The sequence below is a fragment of the Rhinolophus sinicus genome, chromosome 6, assembly GCF_057876585.1.
Source record: "Rhinolophus sinicus isolate RSI-liver-muscle chromosome 6, RSI-T2T, whole genome shotgun sequence".
In the NCBI taxonomy this organism is placed as follows: Eukaryota; Metazoa; Chordata; class Mammalia; order Chiroptera; family Rhinolophidae; genus Rhinolophus; species Rhinolophus sinicus.
This window is the reverse complement of record NC_142506.1, coordinates 11518273-11543871: the sequence shown is the minus strand read 5'-3', so window position 1 is coordinate 11543871 and position 25599 is coordinate 11518273. Positions and strand designations below refer to the sequence as shown.

Genomic DNA, 25599 nt, shown 5'->3' with positions numbered 1-25599 from the left:
TAAGGAGCTTCACCAACCCATATCAAATTCTTCCCCTAGTGATCAAAATACACGTGTGCTTCAAACCAAATTGTGTTTGATTATAAAATGTGTAGAATTTAAGTTAACCAGAAATACCCCCAGAGTCCAAGGAGGTGACACCAATCTTTGTCTTTAAAGAGTTCAATGTGGATTGAGGGCAAAGGAATGCAAGGGGCTGTCTTGAAACAGGGAATAATCCACCTAATTCCAAGTGGCTGAATTAGAGGCATTCCTAGGCAAACAGGGATATCTTTGAAGATAATGCTACATGAATGTCAATTTCTGACAAAAGGCACAGGCTCTGTAGAAGGTTTTCAAAACGGGCAAGACCTTGAAAAAGTTCACCCTGGGCGAGGTGGCAATTGGTTCTAAAAGGGGGAAGCTGGGCATGACAGCTGAGCATTCCTTCCCAAAGTCCACCTCCGAGGCCAAATCCTCTCCAAACCATACACTTCATCAGACAAAAGCTCCTCCGGGTGCCCAGGCCCCAGCTGAAGAGGGGCTGTCCACACCCACTCGATGCACAGCTTCCAAACCTGCCCACTCGTTTTGGAAGCCGAGCTTTTAATTAAACACCACCTCCCCGGATCTGTTGAGGCAAACTGGGGCTGGGCTAAAGCCAAAGAGAAGCTCCCTAAATACACATTAAAAAAAAATAAAAAATATCCCGCCCACCGCCCCCAATCCCCACCTCCAGCCAGCTCCCGAGGCTGGTTGTATTTCCTTTGGATGAGTAACACACGGCCCTGGTCTATCTCTATGCACCAGAAAATCCACATCCAAGGATCAGGTTATCCCCAGTCCCACCCTTCCCAGGAAAAAACCAGGGTGTTGTTCCCTGCCCCCAACACACGCGTGTGCGCGCACGCGCGCACAGTTTTCACAATCCTCCCAAGAGGAAAAGCTGGAGTCTGTGTGCTGGGGGGCGGGAGAGCATACAGTTGTTTGGGGGCCCCCAATCTTGCCGGCATGCTGGAAGCCTCAGCTGGGGGAAGGAGGGCCCCCTGCAAGGCTGCTCTGGGAACTTCTGCTCCGCGCCCCCAAGAGAGGGCCGAGGGAAGAAGGCATACACACCCTCACCAGTTTTGGAAGAATCTAATCCCTAATTTACTCAGATCCCTCCCCTCCCCAGGTGGATCTGAAAGCCAAGGAGGGTGAGGGACGCTTCCCGCGGCCGGGCAGAGCCCCTAATCCCTCCCCACCACCACGACAGGCACCCCCTCCCTGTACCCGGGGGAAATCAGGTGTTCCCCCCCACCCCCAGGCATCCCGCCTCCGTGGGTCGCAAACACTCTGTCCAACGACAGACAATGGAAAACTTGGATCCGGGGCCCTGAGACCTCAGGGAAATGAGATGGGGCCGCCCCCTGGGACAATGAGCGCGGAGAGAGCAGGGGGCATCAGACACCCCTAGGGAAGCCGTCCGCCGGGTGACCCAGCTGAGACCAGAGAGGCGCCCCGGGTGAGCAGGTGACACCCGGGTCGGAGCGCTCCCGCAGGTGGCTGGCGGCCACCGCGAAGACAAGGGCCGGGTGGCTGGCCCGGGGCGAAGGCGAAGCACGGCGGCCAGGTCAGTGAGCGGCGGCCGGCGCCGCAGCCGCACCCCCGGCGACCTACCTTCATGTCGCTGATGATGGTCTGGAAGAGGCCTCCGAGCGCGCTGCATTCCTTCTCAATCACAGCCTCCATTTTCCCGGCGCCGGCAGGGACAGAACACACACTCGGGGCCGCCTGGACTGTGCGCGGGACCGGGACTCGCTCACCCCGGGAGGAATTTCACCCTGCGAGCGACCCACCTCCGACTCGCAGCCTCTCCTGCAAAGAGGACGAACTGCCCGAGATCGACTGCTCTCTGCCCAAAATAGTAATAATTTTAAAAGCCAAACCGCTCTATAGGGTGATTCGCCTACAGGCAGTGCTCGGCTTCTGGCCTTAAAAATGCCCGGAGAAGACTGACAATCAGGCCACCAGTGGTGACCACGACGGAAACGGCAAAGCCCATCTTGAAGCAGAGAAAACCGCCCGCTGACCCGGGGCCAGCGCCATTTAAAAATGTAAGGTCTCCTAAATTAATAAATTTTTTGGGGAAAAAAAAATCGCCCAACAGCAGTGCGAGTCTGCCCGCAACCCCCGGATCTGTTGCTCGCAGCCGCGGCCGCCGCCTCCTTTTCACTCCTGCGCGCCGGGCTCCGGCGCTCGCTCTGGCTGGGCTCCCGGGGACGTTCGGAGGGGCGCACGCGCGCTCGTGGCCGTGCGTCTGCCGCGGGGGCGCGGGGAGGGCGCGCGCTCGCGGCTGTTCGTCCGCCGCGCGCTGGCGGGGCTGGGTGCGCGTGCCCGGGAGGCGTTTGGGGCGCGGGACGCAGAGAGGAGCCGGCGGGCGGTGCGCGAGGTTACCAGCCCCTAGGGAGCCTCCTCCTCCGAGCACGTACCGGGCACCTTCTCCTCCCCTGGCCGCCCGTCGCAGCTCGGAGAAGGCGTGTCAGCACGCGGCTAGGCGAGCGCCCACCCCACAATGGCTGCGAGCGCCGGGAACGAAGGGTGCACCCGCCGCGTCCCGGGGACTGACGGTGGCCGGTTTAGCGCAGTGCCCAGCATATAGTGAGCTCTCAGTAGGGAGGGCAAACTGCTGCAGCTGCTGCTACTGCAGCCTTCTCAGAAGAGGCCCAGGCTATGATATCAGGACTGCAACGTCAAGTCAGGACTGCAGAGCCAAGTCAGGACTGCAAACAGCCAAATATGTCATTTAAGGAGAGTTCGGGGCGTGTCCTGCAGCGGGAGGCCGAGTTCAATAAAGTTACAGGATGCTGGGAAAGTAGATTGATTGGCCATTGCAAAATAAATGGCATTACAGCATTATTGCTGACTGCCCGCAGCATGGACCGCTGTTTTTCGGGTCCACTGAGGGCACTAGTGTTGGTATAACCGCAGAGAGCCCTGTTGGGAGGTTTAACCTGAAAAGAGCAAATGTGCCCAAGTTGACTTGACTGGAGGTTTATTTTCGCAGTTCCGCTGCCTAACTGCACAGCCAGGATCCCTCATTTAAGATTAACATCAAATAGACAAGGAGGAGCTTTTAAAGGACCTTAAAACATAGACACCTAACTCTGGGCTGTTCCCTTGACCTTTGAGCTGACCATTTGAAGCCCAAAATACAACAAAGGAGAAATACTGGGGTGGGGGTGGGAGGGACTAAAGAAAGAAAGCATATGCGAAATGCTATAGACTTGTGTCCGATTCAGTGATAGGAAAAGTTCTACCTTTGAAAACCTGCGTGAATCAAAGAGACGCATACAGCTGCATATCACAGCTCCGAGATCATTTTCCCCTGGCCCACACTGCACAACTCAACAACAACACCTGTTCTCCACCCTTCTCCCCAAAATCATAAGAAAGAGTGTCGCTCCTGAAATGAGCTGACCACTTGAGCAACCCAAGTTCATTTGGATGCACAGGTCTTATCGTCACCTTGCCAATAACAGTGTCTGACACACAGTTTTCTCTCAATCATAATCATTATTATGATTGTAATACTATAGGTTATTGTAGTGATCAATATCACTGCTTTTAGAGCCAGATTGCCTGGGTTCAAACTCCATTTTACAACCTAACTGCATGGCCTTGGGCCACACTAACTGGGCCTCAGTTTCCTCGTCTGTAAGAAGGGATAAAGACCACATCTACTTCCTAGGGCTGTTCTGAGTTTTACCTGCACTGACATATGTAAAACACTTAATGCAGTTACTGGCATATAACATATAAGCACTCAAATCTTATCAACAGAGATTGATCGCAGCATTATTCACAACAGCCAAGATGTGGGAACAACCTAAATGTTCATGACAGATGAATGATAAAGCAAATGTGGTATATACATACAATGGACTATTATTAGCCTTAAAAAGGAAGGAAATCCTGCAATTCAGACAACATGGATGAACCTTGAGCACATTATGCTAAGTGAAATAAGGTCATAGGACAAATATTGCATAATTCCACTCATATGAGGTATCTAAAATCGTCAAACTCATGTTGCAAGCCTATAATGTTGGTGTGCTGTCCCACTGACATTGCCAAGGGTCTACTTGTGTTCAAAGTAGGTTTTTCACAGGTGTTATATCCAACCCTCACACAACCTTGAGAAGTAGGTTTCATGCTAGCCCTCACTTTACTATTGGAAAGTGGCAGACAGGGCTTCAACCCTGGTTTTCTGACTCATATCCCCGAGGTCTCCCTTCGACCCAGCCTTCAGTCCTCCTAGCATAGGGGGCTCCTGCTTTAGCCCAAAGGACACTGTGTTCCGCTTTTCTGCCACACGCCTGAGTTTAAATGCCCTGAACCGAAGCTTAGCTGTGTTTGCAGGGCACACCTCCCTTGTCCCCTTTTCCCTTGGGCCGCTCCTGGCCTGGGGACTGAGAACCAGGCCCTTGTCTTTCCTGAGAAAGTGAAGCATCCAAAACCACCTTGAAAGGGAACCTGGGAAAGTTCCTCAAGGCAGGAAAGGCCTGGAGTGAGGCTGGTGAATGGAGGGATTTTTAAGCAGGAAAATGACAAGATCAGAGTTACACCTCTTGTACATTTCACTTGTTCCCATGTTGAGAATGCCTCTTTTTTTTTTTTTTTTTTAATTTATTGGGGTGACAATTGTTAGTAAAATTACATAGATTTCAGGTGCACAATTCTGTATTACATCATCTATAAATCCCATTGTGTGTTCACCACCCAGTCAGTTCTCCTTCCATCACCATATATTTGATCCCCCTTACCCTCATCTCCCACCCCCCACCCCCCTTACCCTCTGGTAACCACTAAACTATTGTCTGTGTCTATGAGTTTTTGTTTCTCATTTGTTTGTCTTGTTCTTTTGTTGTTTTCGGTTTATACACCACATATCAGTGAAATCATATGGTTCTCTGCTTTTTCTGTCTGACTTATTTCACTTAGCATTATTACTCTCAAGATCCATCCATGTTGTCACAAATGTTCCTATATCATCTTTTCTTACCACTGAATAGTATTGCATTGTGTATATATACCACAACTTCTTTATCCATTCATTTATTGAAGGATATTTTGGTTGTTTCCATGTCTCGACCACCGTAAACAAAGCTGCAATGAATGTTGGAGCACACGTGTCTTTATGGATAAATGTTTTCAGATTTTTTGGGTAGGTACCCAGGAGAGGGATTGCTGGGTCATATGGTAATTCTATTCATAAGTTTTTGAGGAACCTCCACACTGCCTTCCATAATGGCTTCACCAGTCTGCATTCCTACCAACAGTGTATGAGGGTTCCTTTTTCTCCACAGCCTCTCCAACACTTGTTACTATTTGTCTTGTTGATGATAGCCATTCTTACTGGGGTGAGGTGATAGCTCATTGTGGTTTTTATTTGCGTTTCTCTGATGATTAGTGATGTTGAGCATTTTTTCGTATGTCTATTTGCCATTGGTATGTCCTCTTTGAGAATTCTTCTTTCTTCTTGCTTTATTTAGAACACCCAGCACTCACTGGGAAGATGTCAAATCTGATTGACATGTCATTCCTCTCAAAAGTTTTTGCTGTTTTGTTTTGTTTTGTTTTGTTTTTAATAGCTCCTAGAAGGAGGAAACCAAAGAACGAACCTCTACCAGAGGAATTTCAGCTCCTGTGATCCCGGGAAGGAGAGATTGGAGGCAATGACACCTTCCCAAAGCAGCTCCCATTTCCCTCCTCCACCCGGTGGATGGTGGGTCAGGATGTCCACCACCACCTCCTGGCTCTGTGACTTCCGGCAGGCTATTTGATCTCTGCAGCTAACCTCTATTTCCACTGGGGTTCCTAACTCATGGAATGGTCCCAGGATTGACATGGATATCAAATGCCTGTCACGTAGTAGTACCACACAAATGTTTCCTTCCTGGAAGTGATTCTCAGCCCTGGCTGCATCGAGGGCCCTGCCTGGTCTTCAAACTTGGCAGCAGTTGGTATGCCCTGGGGGAATTATAAAACACCCATACCTGGGCTCCACTCCCAGGGAGGCTGATTTAGTTTGTTCTGCGCTGTGGCCTGGGTATCAAAACTTTTAAAGCTTTCCAGGTGATACCAATGTGCAGCAAATTTAAGAACTCTTATCTAAGGAAATTTAAAAGAAGATATCTGGGCCCAGGTACTACCCCTAAACAAGAATATGGAGAGTGTTTGTGTGTGTGTGTGTGTGTGTCTGTGTGTGTGTGTGTGTGTGTGCGTGTGCGTGCATGTGTGTGTGTGTAATTTGTCATTATTTGTTTTACAAAAATGGGATTACATCACACACACACTTTCTTGGATCTTACTATTAACATTTCCTGTTAATACTTCTTGCTATCAACAATTGCTATAAAAATCTCTCCAGGTCAACTAATATTCTAATACATTTTAAAAAAATTTTTTTTATTTTGACATAATTTCAGATGTACCGAAACACTGCAAGAACAGTGCAGAGGTTTTACATTTACCCTTCACTAGATTCCCCAAATGTTAACCCATTATGGCATTTGCTTCATGCTTGGGGATGCTTTCAGAGCTCCTCAGGTGACTTTAACATGAGGCCCCAAGGTTGCTTTCAGACTTCAGACACTGTTTGTGAAACTCCTGGCCCTTGTGAAGGGTCTCTGTATTAGAGCAGCTGTGTGAGGTGGGTAAGAGGGCAGGCTGAGTCTGGCTGCCTAGGTTTGTATTCTGGCTCCTTTGCTTCCCAGCTTTCTGTGACTCAGTTTCTTCATCTGGAAAATAGAAAATGGAGGTGCTAACTCCAAAGGCTGTGCGAGGACTGAATACAATGACTTAGTCTAGTACTTGGCACACAGTAATTACTCAACAAAGTTAGCTATTAATATCTGTTGATCTTTACCACGGCTCATCTATGAAATATAATTGTTTTCAGTTCACCCTCATGACTTATAAGCAAAATTCTTTGTGAGCCCAGAACCACTAAAATCTCTTAGAAAAACAGGGGTGTTGTCATTATATAATCACAAATTTAGAAACAGAAGCCCCTTTTGAAAATGAAACCAGCAAGAATCAATAAATAATATCTGTTGCAATGACTCACTGTAAGAGATGTTTTGCATGTATTTGTGGATGGTGTCCTAGGATACACCCACGTATAACCTCAGTGTGCAGAATGTGTCACTGGGGCAGGAAAGTAATGAAAGAAGGTCTATCCTCATGGTAGCCCAGCCAAAGTAGTGCCGGAACAGCAGGGTCACAAGCATTTGCCTGTGGGAGTCAGACGGCATACCTGTGTGAAGCAGGCCAAGTGTAAGTTCACAGGGGCAGGGAGACCACGGTGACCTGGAGAGCTAGTTCTCCACCCAGGGGCCCGCCAGCTGCTCCCTAGTTCAAGGCCAAATGGGAGTGTGGGCCCTTAATTGCCACACGTTCCAACCTTTCCAAAGGGGCTGAAACTTTAGATCTTGACGTGAAGTTTCCCCAAACCAAAATGTTTTTAAATTTCTCAATTCCACAAAACTCCTCTGCAAGCGAGCAGCAAGCAACTTCTCATCATGCAGGCTGAGTATATAGGGTTGGGTTCACAGGGAAGATATGAAACAGAGAAAGAAGGTGTAAGAATCCATGTTTCTCTGGGACTCTTCAAGGAAGAGGGACCTATCTGATGGATCTAGGTCCCCAGGAAAGTGTATCTTCTCTGTAGTGGAGTACGGATGGTTCAGTTCACTTCCTGAGATGTTTCTTGAGCACCTACTCTGTGCCAAATCATTTTTGTTCTCCCAGGAGCATTGAATTCCCTTCTCTTTGTTTATATTCTCCCAAGCTGTCTACTGACTACTAACTTAGCTTCTGAGTTACCTTGATATTGAGAAGGGGCTTTTAAGGGGAGCCGCTATCCCCACTGCAAACTATAGAACAAGACTGTCCAAGACCTGAACTCTTCTTCTCCTGGAACTTAGCTTTTTCTGTGCCATACAAGCACGATGAGAAAAAAGGAACATTTTGTACGTAAGATATGAATTCTGGTTAGAGTCGCAATAAAAGAGCATGAAAAGCATATTACTTTAGTAACCCTTACCTTTAACATACCCTGCAAAGCAATTGAAAAACATCTAATTGTTTCTAATCAATCAAAGCCATCTGAGTTCACCTAAAAATGGAAAATGTTACACAAAACCCAACATTTTGTGATGTAAACAATGAAAAAGGGACTTCCAGTTTTCATAAAGAGGTAGATTTTATAGCCTGAAACCCCCTCGTGCTATTGCCATGTACACAGGCTAGGTAAAATGTAATCAGAATCCTTTTAACTACATGGCAGAGCCAGCAAAAAAGAAGGGGAATCCTCAGGGACCAGAAACAAAGAGGAAGGTGACAGCCAGAAGAGAATGTGTGAAAGCTGATGCCTGGATTAATTGCCCTAGGAGGAGTCCTTGGTTTCAGTAATCCAGGGGCCTGGGTGTTTACCCCCAAAGAGTGACCAGAAAAAGAAACCCTGGGCCCATGTCAGGAGGGAAGTGCCTCTGAGAGACCCCTGCATGATCAGGACAGATGAACCAGGAAGCAATGTGCCCACCAGGACAGGAGAAAGAAGTGTGATAGTCTTGGTCTGGGCTCTGGTGGGTCTAAAGCATCCACTGAGAATTTGAAACCAGAGGCCCGCACCACAGTTGCATTTGGAGTTTGAATTTGCCTTACCTTGAATAGATCCCAAATGCCCAAGACAAGCATTAATGTGAAAACTTGTCACTGGCCTAAAATAATCCTGGGTAACCCAGCAGGCGCAAATGAGAAAGGACTCTGAGGGGACCCATCCTCAGTCACGTCCTCGTAAGATCTCCACAGATAAAGGCCCCTGGAATGAGCTCACAATTCAAAACGACAACGTGTGCAAGGAAGAGTCTACCCATCGTGCTCAAGAGTCAGCAGACACAACAACATCAGGATTTAACCCACAAGAGCTAAAGATAATCTAACAGCCTGATAGGGATAAATTATTTTAAATAATTAGAATATAAAAGAAGGGGCAGCCGGATGGCTTGGTTGGTTGGAGCGCGAGCTCTTGACGGCAGGGTTGCCAGTTTGATTCCCACATAAGCCCGTGAGTTGCACTCTCCACAACTAGATTGAAGACAACAAGCTGCCTCTGAGCTTCCAGAGGAGTGGCCGGATGGCTCAGTTGGTTAGAGTATGGGCTCTCAACAACAAGGTTACCGGTTCAATTCCTGCATGGGATGGTGGGCTGCGCCCCCTGCAACTAAAGATTGAAAACGGCAACTGGACTTGTGGCTGAGCTGAGCTGCGCCCTCCACAACTAGACTGAAGGACAGCAACTTGACTTGGAGCTGATGGGCCCTGGAGAGACACACTGTTCCCCAACATTCCCCCAGAAAAAATTTAAAAAATATATATATGTATATATATGTATAAAAGAAGGATACAAAAACACAAAACACTATGAAAGGAGGAAAAGCACTCTGAAAAAGGTGGAGAATTTTCCAGAGTTGATGAAAGACATAAATCCTCAGACTGAGATAGCACAGCACATTCTGAATAAGATAAACCCAGTGAATATATGTTCTCGTACTGAATTCTCAGACTGAAAACCGTAATTTGTACAATACACTCATTTCCTTCAAAGTGGCAAAAAAAAAAAAAAAAAAAAAAGAACCATTGTAATAATAAAAAGAAAATTTGTGTTTACTGGTACATCGTTGTTGCTGGGGCGGGGGGTGCAGTAAAGTCACTTATTCTTAGGAGTTACTATCAGGATGAATGGACATCTACAGACACTGAAGGAGGGTGGGAGCAATGGCCCCTAGCAAGAGATCTGGCAGTGTCACTGCGTTGACCACAGTTTTCCTTTTCAAATTTCTGCTCAGGCTGTTTATCTGGAGTTTTGTGTCTGTAGGGTACTGGCAGGAAACAGATGGCCCACTGCAACTGAAATGCAGTTTAAGAAAGAGGCTGTTTACAAGGACATGGGTAGGAGTTAGGGAAGCCAGAGGGACAGTGCAGTTCAGGGGGCCAAGGTAGGAAGCTATGACAACTCCTGGGCCTGAAGGACAAGGACCAGGGGTGGAGCCTGCACCCCAAGAGGCAGCTGCACGGAGAGGGCTTCCTGGCAGGAGCTGTAGCCCTCGATGCTGGTGCTGCACTGCAGGGGCCAAATCCCAACAGAATCAGGACCCCTGGTTTGTCCAGCAGAGTTTGTGTATCTCCATTGTTCTTTCTCAGAAGTGTCCCAGTTTGGACAATAAGTAATTTGATCACTCACACAAGGGAGCCTGTGGGGACAGTCCATAGGATCAGCTTCCTGGGGAGTGAAACAAAGCAGAGAAGGATGGAGAATGTATTGGGGGTGGGGAGGGCAATGGAAGATATTCAGGATGAGCATCTCTGCTCAGTTGTAAATCGGGTTTTTGTTAAACAGCTTTATTGAGATATAATTCACATACCCTAAAGTGTACCCTTTTAAAGTATACAATTCTGTGACTTTCAGTATATTCACAGTTGTGCGAACATCACAACTGATTTTAGAACATTTTCAGCAGCTCTCTAAGCCACTCCTGACCCATTAGCAGTCATTGCCCATTTCTCCCCCAACCTCTCTGTCCCCAGACCTAGGCAACCACTAGTTTACTTTTTATCTCTGTAGATTTGCCTATTCTGGACATTTCATATCAAGGGAATCACACTCTATGTGGACATTTTTGCCTGACTTTTTTCACTTACTATGTTTTCAAGGTTCATCCACGTTGTAGCATGTATCACTTTTCCATTCCTTTTTATGGCTGAATAATATCCCATTGTATGAATACAGCATATTTTGTTTGTCTATTCATCAGTTTGTGGACATTGGAGTTGTTTCCACTTTTTGGCTATTATGAAGAAAGGTGCTGTGAACATGTATGTACGAGCTTTTGTGTGGTCATATGTTTTCAATTCTCTTGGATATATACCTATAGTGGAATTGCTGGGTCATATGGAAAATCTGTTTGTAAACTTTTAAGGACCTGTCAAACTGTTTTCCAGTAAATGCTTTTTTAAAATTATTATTCCATATAATTCATAAGGTGTTTCACAATATGGAGTAGCTTTGGTGGACTCTTTGTTGATCTATTCATAACAGGGATACCATCCATTTGCATCAATAAATTTGGCTTCTGTGTCATCCCCAACTAGTCATTGGTAGTGTGGTACACCTTTCTGATACCTAGCATAGCACCCGTAGCAAATTATTTGATTCTAACAGTAACATGATTTTAGACATTTAAAATGTCATTTTAGCACAATCCCCCTGTTTCGATATTTCTAGCACCAAAACTCCCAAATAAACAAAATTCTATTGTTGCCAATTAACATGCTGTCTATACATCTGTCTCTTATAAGTGTGGCTAGCAGGAGCCTGTCAGTCAGGGTCAGTTAACCCTAGATTCACTGGCAAGACTCTGGACCTGCAAAGCTGCATCCTGGTTTGTTAGAAAGCAGAGTATATGATGTGGCTCAAGAATTAGGTAGACATTGGGGCAAGATGCTGAGCACCAGCAATTTAGCATCTATAGTCTTTGCTCTGCCAATTTTATACATTTAAGGAACGTAGGTGCCTTGGGGCTTCCTCACAAGCGTGCCTGCAGTTTCAGAAGGTTTTGACAGGGCAGATGCAAGCTTCCTTCTCCTATGTCTTGAGCTTCTCTTTGAAGTCAACACTAAAACAGGGGTATGGGAGAGCCATCTTTAACGAGGGGCAATGCGTTTGGGTGGAATGGATATGAGTTTGGGAATCATAGAAATTCAAGTTCAACTCCTAATATTTCTATATTTCCTCTGTGTCCATGAGCAAATGACTTGACCTGCCCATGCCATCTCTGGTAAAAGGCCAACTACAAAGCCCACTTATGAATCTTGGGGAGTGGTGATAATATGGTCAGGCAGCCTAACTTGCAACAAGCACTCAGAAGGGGGATGTTCTCAACAGGATACTGCTGGCATTCCCTTTTTAGATTCAATAAGGGAGGCTATGTTTGGGGTAATAGGGGTGAATTTAGGCCTCTGAGCCAGGAGACATTTCAGCAATTGTTTCAAAGCAATTCTGCCCTGTTTACTTTTAATAATGGGTTTGTTTGCCTTTAATAATAAGAACCGGACCCAGCCCTCCTAGTTTCTGAAGCTTGTGAGCAAACGATGCTTGTGGGCCAGAGCTCAGTAGTAATCTTTATAGCCACAAGTGGCCAGCGGCCACGGGCGACAAGTGAAAACAGGTTGTGTTCAGGAAGACATTTCTTTTGCAGAGGTTAATGATATTTACCTGCGATCCTATCCCCCAGCTTCAAAGGTGGTGGCAAGCATTACCCAACTAATAAGCACAACACGCCCTAGCTCCGTGTCCCCAAGGCAGGACTGAGGTTGCCCAGTAATCTCCCCAACCGATGCCCATCAGGAGATAGAGGGAGAAGAAAGGACTTGCCCACCTGAGCTTACCTAGCCTTATGATCTCAGAGGAGTCACAGTTCCTCCCAGGTCCGTCCTTTCCTCATCCGTGAAATGAGAGGGTTGGTCCCTTCCCCGTGATATTAAAGGTGTCCGTTTCCATGGGGCTCTGGCTGACCTCCAGGCTTGGTTTTAGATATGTAGGTGCATGTGTCTGTCTCTGCCGGTATGGGTGTGCTTATGCTTTGGAAATATCTGGAAAAAGAGATGAGGGAAGGGATGGGTTTTTGCTTCAGGAGGTAACTCAAGGAGGCATGCACAGTGAAAGTAGAAAGTCACTTCTCAGACAACGATTAATGCTTTCCCTCTACCCATTACTTGGGTAGTTGATTACAGTTGACCCTTAAACAACACTGGAGATAGGGTGCTGACTCTCTGTGCACTCAAAAATCCATGTATAACTTTTGACTCCCCCAAAACTTAGCTAGTTATAGGCCCACTGTTACTAGAAGCCTCCCCCAAACCATAAACAGTCAATTGACACACGTTTTCTTTATTGTATGTATTATATACCATGTTATTATAAGAAAGTAAGCTAAAGAAAAGAAAATGTTATTAAGAAAACTATAAGACAGAGAAAATACATCTCCAGTATTGTACTGTATTTATCGATACCATAAGTTTTAAAAAATCAGCATGGAGGTGGATCCCTGCAGTTCAAACCTGTGCTGGTCAACTGTACATATGAATACAAACAGCTGGAATTCCCCCCATCACTAGACAAAACAGGGCAAACACTACCCAGTAGTTTGATCCAGCCGCAACTGGGATACTTCCTTTCCCCCAAAACTTGTTATTTATATTTACCTTACCCATGAGCTATTTTAACCTAAACACGCTGAAGTAGAAGAGGCCTATCCATCTCACACCTCCTATAGACCTGTATTTTCTAGAAAAATTTAAGCTCGATCATGAAATGAAACCAGATTTCCACAAAGCACTTCCCCATAATCTAGATGTTTCTGACAGGGAGCTTAATATTTCAAATGACCATCCATTTCCTTATTGGTCATAACTATTTATTTGAAATCTTTTCTTGATCCTGAGTTGAAATCTTTTCCCCTTGTTGAACTAAATTTTCTTAAGGATCTGTAATCGAAGTCCCACGTTTCTTTAAACATTATCTCTCAGAGGAGAAATGTAAACAACCATACAATTCATGTACTTTTTAGCCACTGGGTCTCCGTAAGTATCATAATTATAGAAATTATATTCTCTATATATTTACATATGCTAGTCTATAATATAATTTATGTTTATAGTTTAATTTGTATTATAATATATAAATAATAGTTTGAAAACTAGATTATAAAAATTCAAATTTAGAAAGAGCAGTTTTATCAGGGGACGTATTCATGAAAATGGAAAGATCCTTTATCAAGTAATTTCCCTCGAGGGCCTTTAAATAGCAATCTCCCCCATTTTGATTCCATCTGTAGCAATCCCATCTAGCTATATTACTGGACCAGCGCATTGTGTAAAAGGAGTAAACTGTGTTGGTAACCATTTGGCTCTCTCTTTTTTTCCACCTTGCTCCTAATTTATTTGGCCATTAATCGGGCTTTTCCCCGGAGGCCATTTGATCTGTTGGCAGGATGAGCAGGGAGTTAGGGCTGCTCTTCCAGCTGCCATGGCTTTCCAGAAGCAGATACTCCAAAGGGACAACGTAGTTATGACAGAAATGATTAATTGAATAACTCACTTGAAAATTGTGCGCTGCTTCAAAGACCTACTAGCTGATCAAGGAAGACTGCAAGCTGTAGCCTGGCTGAGAACAATGTGGGGTGGGGAGGGATTGTTTTCAAGAGAATCCCATCAGTGGATTCCTGAAAACGCTGGAAGCATGATTCCAGGCAGTATCATTTCTATAATCCTGATCATATTCATTTACGTTTGCATAACTCTACACCGTTTATGGAACATTTTCACAAATATTGTCGCAACTCTCACATCAATCCAGAGAGCTGGATATGAAAGGGCTAAGCCGTACTTGCATTCCAGAAGCAGAAGCAGCAGTGGAGTTTCTTGACTTCCCAAAGGCACACGGCTAGGAAATGGCAGAGTGGCATCAGAACCCAGAATTTCTAATTCAAAATCTATTTTAACAGCACTCCACACTGTTTCACCAGAGTATCACAGCTAAAACTACCTTGTTGAACTCCTCTTGCCTAGGAGAGAAGAGTGTACCCACCGAATACTCAACTCCATGCCTGGCAATAATCTGGCCGTTGGGGGTACGGAACCAAGCAAGATTTCTACCACAGAACGCATGTAAGTCCCAGAATACATGCCAGCATCCGTCTCTATGTTAAAGCAATGGATTTCTTTATGTGGGCTGTGAAGAGAGAGACCTTCATGGAATTTATCGCAAGGGGTCCATACAGCCTTATGAACCATCAAACCTTGTGTATGGCGAGACTGAAAATACAAATGGATGATGGCCAGATCATATTTAAAAAAAAAAAAAAGAACTTTGACCTGCAACCTACCCAGGAAACCAACCCCTTATCTGCAATAAACCCAGGTAGCCTGCTGTCAGTCAGACTTGCAGGAAGCCAGCTTGCTATCTCTAGTGACAATTCAGGAAGCTAAACAATAATTCAGTAAAAATTGGCCCCAAATGGCCCGGACTTGATTAATAACTGGCAGCTTCCCTGATTTGTGCCCTTGCTTCCAACTTAGGACCAATCAGAGAAAGCCAAACTTGCACTCCTAGCCAATAGGGTAACCCGCTTCTGGTTAGCCCGCCTCCAGCTTCCTCATGCCAACAACTTCCCATCAGGGTGGACCTGAAGCCCTCCATTCCTTCCACTATAAAGCTCTCCCACTCCTCTGCCTGCCTTTGAGTCTCTGCCAAAATTCAAGTGATGGTGGCTGACTCCCTTGCCATTGCAAGCTCAGAAAAGCCTTTGCTTTTCTCATTTGGTGGGTCTTCGTTTATTTCCTAGTATAATCAGAGGTATAATAATGGCTTACTCATACATATATCACTCCCTTCAGATATGTGTATGTAGCTGCTGTTTTGACATTCGGAACACAAATTCATTTAGAATGCACAATGCCTATTATATGGTGTCTCTGGAATTTTGTTACATGAAAGAGAATAAGATGCATCTATAAATCCTGACTTGGAAAAATGCTAAGTGTAAAAGCAAGTTGCAGCACGGTATATATATTATGACCCTGATTTGCAGACATAATAACAAAGAACTGAATGATTAATAAATGCCCACAGTATTGGGTATGAGATTAAACAATAATAGCAACAACCATATTCTTTGAACATCCAGTCTTCACAATAACCCTACAACGTGGGTTCTATCATTAACCTGACTTAACAAGGAAAGGAACTGAGGTCAGGAGAAATAATTTGCTCAAGTTCACGACACTAGTAGGTGGCAGAGTTAGGGTGTAAGGCCCGGTCCATTGGACTCTGGAGCTTGACTTTTAATTCTGGTTGCCATTTGCTTCTGTAAACTGTTGCTCCACGTGGTCCTGCCACAGGTGATACTGTTTGTGTTACAATGGCGCCCTGGCTTTTATATTTCAGTTTGAGGACCCGAGTCCCATTTTGTTGTGTTTTGAGTACATTTCCATCAGGCTGAAGAAAGAAGCTAGATCAGAACCCAAGAGCTTGCCCTAGTCCGGAGCCTGCCCCCAGCTACCCATCTAGCTCTTAGGTTCGTTCCTTGTGCTAAGTGTTTCCAATATGTGCCCCTTCTCCTTCCTAGTTCTCAGGGTACTTGTGATTACTCGCTTAAGGCTGGCCTTCTCAGCCCTTGTGATCTGTAGTAATAATGACAACAGCAGCCGGTGTCACAAACTAAAACACACTGAATGGCAATCTCTGTTCTGAACGCTTCAAGAGTATTGTCTCATGGAAGCCTCACCCTTCCTCCACAAGGTGGATGCCAGTGGCATCTCCTTTTTGCAGATGGGGAAACTGAGGCATGGCAGCACTAAATAAGCTGGTGTGATGGAGCCAGGAGTCTACATAGGCAATTTGACTCCCAAACCTGTACTGCTCACTGCTACCTCTCCACCCCCTGCAATGTCAATTGTATGTGGGCAGAGGCCATGGCTGCCTATTCCCCAGTGAATCTCCAGCACCTACCTCAATGCTTAGTACAAAGTATATGCCTCACAGGTATTTATGGAGTGAACGAATTAATGGCTTCTATCTGTCTTCACAGAATCTAACATAATATCCCATACACATTGGAAATTAACACTACTCAGTATTCCTGACTGAGTTTATCCCATTTTCTCTCTAGTTATTGTTAACAACCAAAGAGAAAGGCTTCACTCTACACAAACAGTCATTTGTTTACCCAGCCTCCATCAGACTTTTGTTCGTATTTACCTGACGTCTAATCATGTCTTTTGTTAGAGTTGGACACCCTGTTGGACGACAAGGACCATTTGTTTCCACAGGTGCTAGAAGAAAAGATCATTTGCTTCGTTCCCAGCCAGATCTATGTCCATAATTAGCTCCTCTTTCCCTCTGGGTGGTTGTTTTTATTCCCCAGTAAGTGGCTCTGCCATGAACGCTTCCAAAGAGCCATCACCTGTGGGTCCCGTTCCCTTCCCTCTCTCTGGAGCTCACGCACTTCTCCTTGACACCATTTAGAGGGAGTGCTGCTAAGTTTACAGTGAACTCAGTTCGCACACACTGAATGCTACGGATCCTGTTCGCTGCTGGCAGCTTTTTTTGGGTTGTTCATTTCCCAGGCATGGCATTAATAGCTTTTTCAGCTGTCTCTAGGGATGTGGACTATTTTGCATTTGTAAGCCACCTTTATGGAAAGGGCCTCCAGGTTTAAAGTGTCCTGTGACCACTTATTCAGCGGGAGACGGGTCAAGGCCACGTTCATCAGAAAATGGAGACGTGCGGCCAGTAAGTGTGACATTATGAACGTCCTTGGTGCTGGGTATTCACGCAGGACTCCAGCGTGGCAGAAATAATGTCAGGAAAAAAAGGGTTTTTTTCATTGATTCTAAGAATTGTTCTGCTGTCGCTTTAAAGTAGGGTGGGGGAATACAAAGGAAGTGCAATTGTGTGGGGATAGGCTCAGAAAAGAGGAAAGGAAGGAAGTATTCAGTTTGAAGGTTGGAAGATTTTGCTCCTCCAAAGCAGGGGCAGGATCCACCCAAGTCCCAAGTTATCATCTGGTCACTCCTGATCCTCAGTATAGCAGGCAGACAAGAGTTTCCAAACTGGAGTTTGGACCCCTTCTCAGTGCCAGGCATCCTTTCACTACTTGATTCTCACAAGATGGCTATGAGAAAGTTACTACTGACTTATTTTTCAGTTGGGGAAACTTTTTAGTCGAGGAAATTACACGACTTAGCTGATATCACACCACTAGGTGACTGAGTCACCATTCACATTCAAGGTTGCCTGACGTCAAGGACAGGGTTTCCCTCTATCCCACCCATGTGCACCACCCAGGTTTCGATAATGAAAGGCCAACAAATCAGGAACCGTGATGATAAGGATCTGTTACATTTCCTCAGTCTATCAGACGTTGCACTTTTTTGTTATTTCGGGGATTCTGGCTGTGTCCCCTTGGTGTCTAGTGGTAAAACCCCTTTCAAACAACAAGGAAAAGAGTCTTCTGTTGTAAGAAACTGAATTCTCCATGACAATCTTTGGGGGAAGGATGCCCCAGAGGATAAAGTGGTTGACGGTGGTCCCTCTAAAAGGAAAGTCCCCATGGGGAGGAAGAAAGGCAGCAGGAAGAACTGGCCAGACCCTTGAGTCATCCTGGATGCTAAACCACAAAAAAGCCTGAGGAGGCCCTGGTGTTTGTTTGTTTCCATGACTCCCCCCACACCCCTAGCAAAATTAATTTCCTCCAGGGTGCTACCTTATGCTCTGGGCATTCCTTTCACTAGTCAAATATTTGTTGACTGTTTCCACAGACTGGCATAGAATTACGATTAGGTTCTACCACCTATCACAACACAAACAGACATGGTGGCTTAAACAAGACAGAAGCTTATTTTTCTCTCATGTAAAAGTCTACACGTTGGTCATGCAGGACAGGTATGAGAGCTCCTTGATGCCATTAGGGACTCGGCTTCCTATCTTTTCGCTCTTCCCTCCTCGCTTGTGGCTTCTTCCTCAAAACCACTTCACGGCGTAACATGGCTGCTGGAGGCTTTCATGGGATGGAAGGAGGAGGAAAAGCAGAGGGGCAGGAAGAGGCCCTTCCCAAATGAATCAGCTCCTTTTAAACAGTCTTCCAAGGAATCCCAAATAATGCTTCCACCTACTTCTCATTGGCTGGAATCTATTCACCTGGCCACATTTGGCTGCAGGGTGGCTGGGAAATATAGACGTATTTTGGGGATTGCTGAGTGGCAATATGCACAGTTTAAAATGAGGACTAACTAATAGAAGAATGGCTATTATAATAGACTGGGGGTCAGCAAACGATGGCCTGTAGCCAAATCTGGCCCATCGCCTGGTTTTGTAAATAAAGTTTTATTGGAACACAGCCAAGTTCATTCATTTACATAATTCCTATGGATATTTTTGTGCTCAACGTCAGCTTTAAGTAGTTGTGGTGGGATATAGCCTGTGAAGCCTAAAATATTTACTATCTGATACTTTACTGAAAAAGCTTGCTGACTCCTGAAATAGACAAATAGCAAATAGTAATTTGTAGACAAATAGCCTACTGGCCTCTGCACCAGGGGTATATAGATGTAGGCGGTATCCTCAGGCAGCTTACAGCCTAGTGAATGAGACAGCTAAGTAAATTACTATGTAAAATATGGTGTAAGGAGTCAAATAGCAGAATTCTCTTTAGGATTCTATGGGACCAGAGAAGTAGCCCATCTAACACAGACCGTGGAGGTGGAGGGCGGGCAAACTTCTAGATGAGCTTGAAGCATGAGAGGCTTCAAAGGAGAGAGAGAGAGAAGTGACTTCTAAGCAGAGGGGAAGGTATGTGCAATGATTGGACAAGTGAAACGCCCATCATTATGCATTCACACCACTGTATGTCATAGCTGTCCATGAGTCTGGCTGCTCTTTGCCTCCCCAGTGCCCAGCACTGGGCAATGCATCAGTGTGTATGGTGCCTGGGGCTTGCAGGGACGTCCAAATGCTTGCTTAGCTGCTTACATTAGCATCCTCTGTGATCCTGTTATACTGATTCCTGGGGACCCCGGCCCACGAAACCAGAATTCAGAATGGGTGTGGGTGGGGTGGAGGGACACTGAGTTCCAATTCCAAGTTTGGCAATCCCTAGATAAAAACAAGCTCTTTTATCCAGTCCCAGCCCCACCACTTCCTACCCTGTGTAAGCCTGGACAAGTTGTTTAACTTTTCTAAGCTTTATTCTTCGTCATCCATAACAATGGGGATAGATAGCATCATGAGTGGTACGGTACAGGGGTCCTCAACCTTGGTGCTCTTGATATTTTGGACTGGATACTTCTTTGCTATGAGGGATTGTCCTGTGAATCCTAGAGTGTTTAGTAGCATCCATGACCTCGACACACAAAATGCCATAGTGGCCCTCAAGTTGTGACAACCAAAACTGTCTCCCGACATTGGCAAGTGTCCCCCGAGAAGGCAAAATTATCCCTGTTTGAGAACCAGTGAGCTAGTGTAAGGATTACATGAGATAATGTATATGTTATATGTATAAGCAGGTAGTAAGTGTGAGAACTGTTACCATTGTTGTCATTAGTGCTCACAAAATATTAGTTAAAAAGTTGTTGTCTAAGGTAAAAAAAAAAACAAACAAAAAAAAAACAGACAGAAAAGAAAATATTAGTTGAAAGAACAAATGTATGTCATGGAAGAAAAACAAAAATCTCACAGAAACTATTTCTGATTTTAGGTTGGCAAATGTAGGAAAGGACTTCTTAGCCATGACTCACACCATTTGCTGTTAAACCCACCTGTCGTGAATTCGTGTTATGTTAGGAATGCTGACTGAGAGGCATTTTCAAGTGTGCTGTCAGAGACACCTGTTGTTTTGTGGCTTATTTTTGTATTACCTGATTTTACTTTGGGGGGGAATACCCACCTCCACTTTCGGCCATGAGCTTTGTACGAAGCTGACCTCTGCATTGGTTCCAGTGGTGAATCATGGGACCAAGGCCCAAGTCTCCTGGGACATCTCATTTCCTGGCCACAGTGCTTAGTCCAGGAGTGGGAACAGGACTCAAGCCAGGCACAGTCAGAAAACCCCAGGGGTTTGCTTGGAGAACCCTGAAGGTGGGATTCCCATTCCCCATTAGACTTGAACGTGAGAAGTCATAAGATCTAGAATGCAACTGGGAGGGAGGTTGTGTCTGGGAGTAAGGTCCACACATGAAGGAGGGCAGAACTGAGCAGAGGGTTGGAGAGAAACTGAGTTCTGTGATTGTGCCTGAATTCCTGCGTTCAGCTATGCCTGAAGCCCAGTGTATCCACTAACTGTTCGTGTTCTTGAGCTAATAAATTCCATCTTTGCTTGTTAGTTTGGGTTAGTTTTTCTATCCTTGAAACCAGAAAGTCCCTCTACCAACTGATACTTGATCTTGATTATATTAAGAGTAAAACCCTTTATGAGTATCTTTGGAATGCTTTGGGTGACAAATAATAGAAAACTCAACTCTAAGTGGCTAAAGCAATAGGCAGTTCATTGGGTCATTCTTGAAAATGCATGTGGGCGTTAGACCTGGGCTCCAGCTCCATTTCTCTGTAGCTCTCTTGGCCTAGCTCTTCTCATTGTGTTGGCTTTGCCTTTAGGCTGACTTCCCTGGTACAAAATGTGGCACTGGTTCCAGGCCTCATGGATATGTGCCACCAGGGAAGAGAAAGAAAGAAGAATCTTCTCAGCTCAAAACCAGCAAACAGAAGTCCTGGGATTCACCGTGGTTAGACCAGCTCAGATCATGTGCTTAGAGTTAAACCGAGGTGCTGGAGTGGATTCCCCTGGTTTGTAACCAGGGGCCTGAAGCTAGACTCAGGGGTTAAGTCAGTGCCGTCCAGAGCTGAGACCTGCTGTCCAGTGGGGAAAGAACCTGGGTGCTGGGAGGCCTGCTTACTACTCACTTTAAAACAAGAAAATAATATTCAATGTCAACTAAAACATCACCTTTCAGTTTCTTCCACTGGATATCAGCTTTCCTTTTTCTGGGCTCTTTCAGCCCAGCTTATTGATATATTAGCAATCATACCACTGCTGTAAGAGTTGCTTGTCTAACATCGATTTTTCTTATTAGACAATTTGGGCGGAGACCAAATTCTATATCTTCTCTTTTCCTCAATATAACCCCATAGTCAGTTCCAACTGCCATCGTAAATAGTGGCCTGTGACCTAGAAAAGAACAAGCTCTTAAGGTAACTGGAAGCATACGAAGGAAAAAACAGAACCTACAAAAATCCAAACAGTCTATTCTGTCTGTTTTTCTTTTCTTTTTTTTTTTTTTCTGCCATATACATTGACTTTATTTTACTTGAAACTTCCATGAAGAATATGCCAGTCATGATCTTCATGGCACTAAGGTACTCTCTTCTGAATCAGAGACATGGCTGATCATTGGACCAGGAATGGAAGCCTGTCATTTGTGAGAAAGAATTATCTGATTTGCAACACAACTAGCCTATCTGCAATAAATTGCCCATGAACTTCCGGTCAGATCTTGAAAGACAAGACCTAAAATGAGGGAGAACTGTATTGACTAAGTACACCGATTGCTTTCCTTCAACAGGAGGTGTTTTGTTGTTGTTTCTACTTTTGTAATCCAATTAAATTTGTTCCCCCACAAAGCACAGACAAAGGGTTCCAAGCGCAGCTTGCAAAAGAGTCTAGAATCTTTGAATGATAGCTCCATGACTGAAGTTCAAATTCCTCTTCCAAACTTACCGGCTGTATGACCCTGGACAAGTTACTTAATCTGTCTAAACCTTAGGTCTTTCATCTGTAAAATGGGGCTAATAGTATGACCCACCTTGTAGAGTTAATCAGAAAAATAAATGAAATAATGTCTGTAAAAGTACTTAGCATAGGCTTACCTCATGGGAAGTGCTCTGCAGTGACGGCTCGTTAGTGGGATTGTGAGTCTGGACAACTGAGACAAATGTGAAATAAGAGCAGTTTTTTCATTTGTGATTCCAGGACGAGACCCTCATTTGTAAAGATGCTGTGCAGAGCACACAGTCAGTGTTCACGAAATATTAGCTCCGGGGAGCAAACATATGGTTATGGGAAGAGAATTAATTCTGGGTGGTGAACACACGATGTGATATATAGATGATGTATTACAGAATTGTACGCCTGTAACCTATGTAACTGGGCTAACAATTGTCACTCCAATACACTTTAATTAAAAAAAAAAGTTAGCTCCAAATCACTTCCCCCCATGCTCATCCCAACGTGGAACAGGAGGGAGGGTGCTCTTCCTTCTCCCAGCCCTGCCCACCAGTGGAAGAGGCATTTGAGAACCTAAAGGTTTGTTGTACAAATAAGTAGGAATCTAGGGCAAAGAAACACTGCCTAGGCTTAGAGCGACATTATGGTTGAGATCTGATAGTCACTCACAAGCAACCGAGCCTACGTGGTTTCAACCACTTTTGACCACACCGGGCTCTCAGACAACTGTAGTGGCGAGGCGGAAGCTTCCATTGGAATAGGAGAGGGAAATGTACACGGGCAGCTGCAAAATGTTCTGAGTCACGTCTGTGAAACACAATGCCAGCCAAGGCAGGGAAACCCCGCTGCATTTTCATAAGTTACTGAGGTTTCCCCCCACTTTGGTTGCTTACAGTTAAGTGGGCTTGTTTCTTTTCTAGGTTGCAGGCCACGGATGGCAGTTGATGCATTTGGAAGCTACTAGCCAAAAAAAGATTCATGGCCTGAAATAGCCCTTGGTTTCCAGATAGTGGTTTATGTATTCGTGGGTGTGTTTGGGGATGGGGGGGGTCTATTCTCTCTTCCATTATTCATGTCTATAACCCAAGCCCCTAACACTGTGCCTGACATACAGGCGGGGCTTAGTGGACGTTTGAAGTTGAGTGAGGGGAGGAGGAATCACTCACTAAATAGGTCAATGCACATAGAGCAAATTCTGACCAATAGTGTTGATAGCCTATTGATAACGGAGAATTTCCAGGCTGTCCAGAGGCTTGCTTTGTCATTTACTGATTTATACTTTGACACTTACTGACTTACCAAGGGGGAACCTGTTAGGGCCTCTTGATCCTATTTTACAGTTAGGATAGTGGGTGGTGTTTGCCCACGCAGAACGGCCATATCCCTGCACGCTTGTCTTGTGTGTGTAACTGGTGAGTGTTCAGGGCTAGCCTGTTCAGCTTGGGGACAGGAGCACAAAGCCACTGCTGCCGAGTCCTTCTGTAAGGTCATAGCATTCAGGTTAGGGATCATGACATTATTCCCTGACTCCCCTGTCACCTCACATTCAGCAGAACTTCTATCTGCTGGAACACAGTGGAACACAGGCTCAGAGAAGGTTGCATCTGGAAGGGGCAAGTGGAAGTTTATCCACTGGGCCTTCTGACCATGAGCATCCAAATTATCTGGGATGTTGATTCATTTTACACATGAGGAAAATGGACCCAGATAAGTTAAGTGACTTCCCCAAGGTCACACAGCTAGTTTGCAACAGAAGGTGGTACACTGTGGTATCATTAGACCTGTAGTCTGTTTTATATGCTGTCACAGAGGGTTTTCATCGCTGTGCTCCCGTTTGGTCTTGTGAGCTACTCTCAATGTGAGAAAATAGAAGTATTTGTTTTCATGTTAGGAGGAAAAGCAGTTTTTATTTATATGTCTGTGTTGGTAGCCAGACATGGCCTTCTCAAGAAAGGTACCAATAGCCTATATATTACTTTTGTGCAAATTAGTAGAAGGTGCCCTTTCTTCCAGAAGGATGTTGGCCTGTCTTATGTGACCAGAGCACAGGCTGGATTTCAGCCCAGACTTTCTCTCTTGGTCAAATGGCCTTAGGCAGTTTCCAACTTGCACAACTGCGCAGGGCAGCCCTGCTCGCAAGGATGAGGAACTTATCTGGTACTTTGGTTTGTGTCTGGCACAGAGCTGGGCTCATAAGTGTTAAAAAATAAAGGGACTGAATTGCATGAGGCTTCCTGGTTAATCAGTAGTAGAGCTAGAACCTCTGATTCGAAGCGTGGCTTCAGGCTAGAGACCACAAACTTTAACCTGGTATGCTGTTCCTACTCCAGCTCTTGGGGAACTGACCAGTATAACTTAGTTCTCCAGAAGTAAAGCATTTTGGGGTGACCCCTGAAAACCAACATTCAAGGTCAAGGCTGGATTTGTAGTGCCCCCTCCCCAGATATGAGCACTGGGTAGTGTAGTTGGAAATGGTGTGATACCCCCAACTTCTTCAAGAATTCAAATTCCAGCCTCTGTGTTTGGTGTTTGGCAGAAGTTACCTGAGAGCTTTCAGACACAGAGCAAAGCCTCCACCGTCACTCCATTCCTGCCTCCACCACCTTGAAAGGTGTAAAAGTTCCTGAGCGGCCTCACCTGGCCCATAATCATGGTAGTGACACTTTGGCCTCGTAATAAATGTCTGATTCTTAGCCTTTTTAGTACACTGCTCAATACAGAGACGTGCAACACTGTTATCACAGAGAGGAGGCCTGTTGCCCCTCAGGCTGCCCCTGAAGCAGACCTTTCCATTACCCAGGGATGAGGCAATCTCAGCTTCAGCTATAATAATAGCAGCAGCCAACGCTTAGTGAGCTCAGGGGCCAGGCCTTGAGCTTGGGGCTTTGCTGGGTCATCCCATTTCATCCCCACAGTCACCCTGTGAGTAGGTGGCATTATACCCATTTCACAGATGAGGAAACAGAGTCAGAGGAGTTAAGAAACTTGCTCAAGCTCACACAGCTAGTAAGCGGTGAAGCCAGGGCTAAAACTCACACCCCAGGCTGTTTCACTGCCAAGCCCGTGTTACCAACTGTTACATTTACCAACAGTCACAACTGTTACCAACTGCTACATTTCCCTTAGTCTTGCTGAATGGCACGCCGTGGTACTAGATGCTGGGCACAAAGACATGGGCACAACCCTGTCTTCTCTGTGCTTGTGTTTGCTTTGCTCTATTTATTGAGTGCTAAGCAGC

General features: G+C 45.4%; 1 protein-coding gene and 1 long non-coding RNA gene across 18 annotated transcripts in view; one reads left to right on the top strand and one right to left on the bottom strand.

The window, feature by feature from the left end:
• MTSS1 (MTSS I-BAR domain containing 1) overlaps window positions 1–2736 on the bottom strand; it is a 150764-nt gene extending 148028 nt beyond the window's left edge. For 8 of the 16 annotated variants that reach the window (XM_019720913.3, XM_019721123.3, XM_019721049.3 and 5 more), the window contains exon 1: window positions 1639–2736. In XM_019720913.3, coding sequence (XP_019576472.1) covers window positions 1639–1710 — 72 coding nt within the window. In that variant the 5' untranslated portion in view covers window positions 1711–2736. The remainder of the gene's footprint in view (window positions 1–1638) is intronic. The other 8 variants (XM_019721194.3, XM_019721495.3, XM_019721421.3 and 5 more) reach the window with 1 other exon arrangement.
• Window positions 1970–25599, top strand: part of LOC109442505 (uncharacterized) — an 85617-nt gene continuing 61987 nt past the window's right edge. For both annotated transcript variants that reach the window (XR_016021501.1, XR_016021502.1), the window contains exon 1: window positions 1970–2075. This is a non-coding gene — a long non-coding RNA (uncharacterized LOC109442505). The remainder of the gene's footprint in view (window positions 2076–25599) is intronic.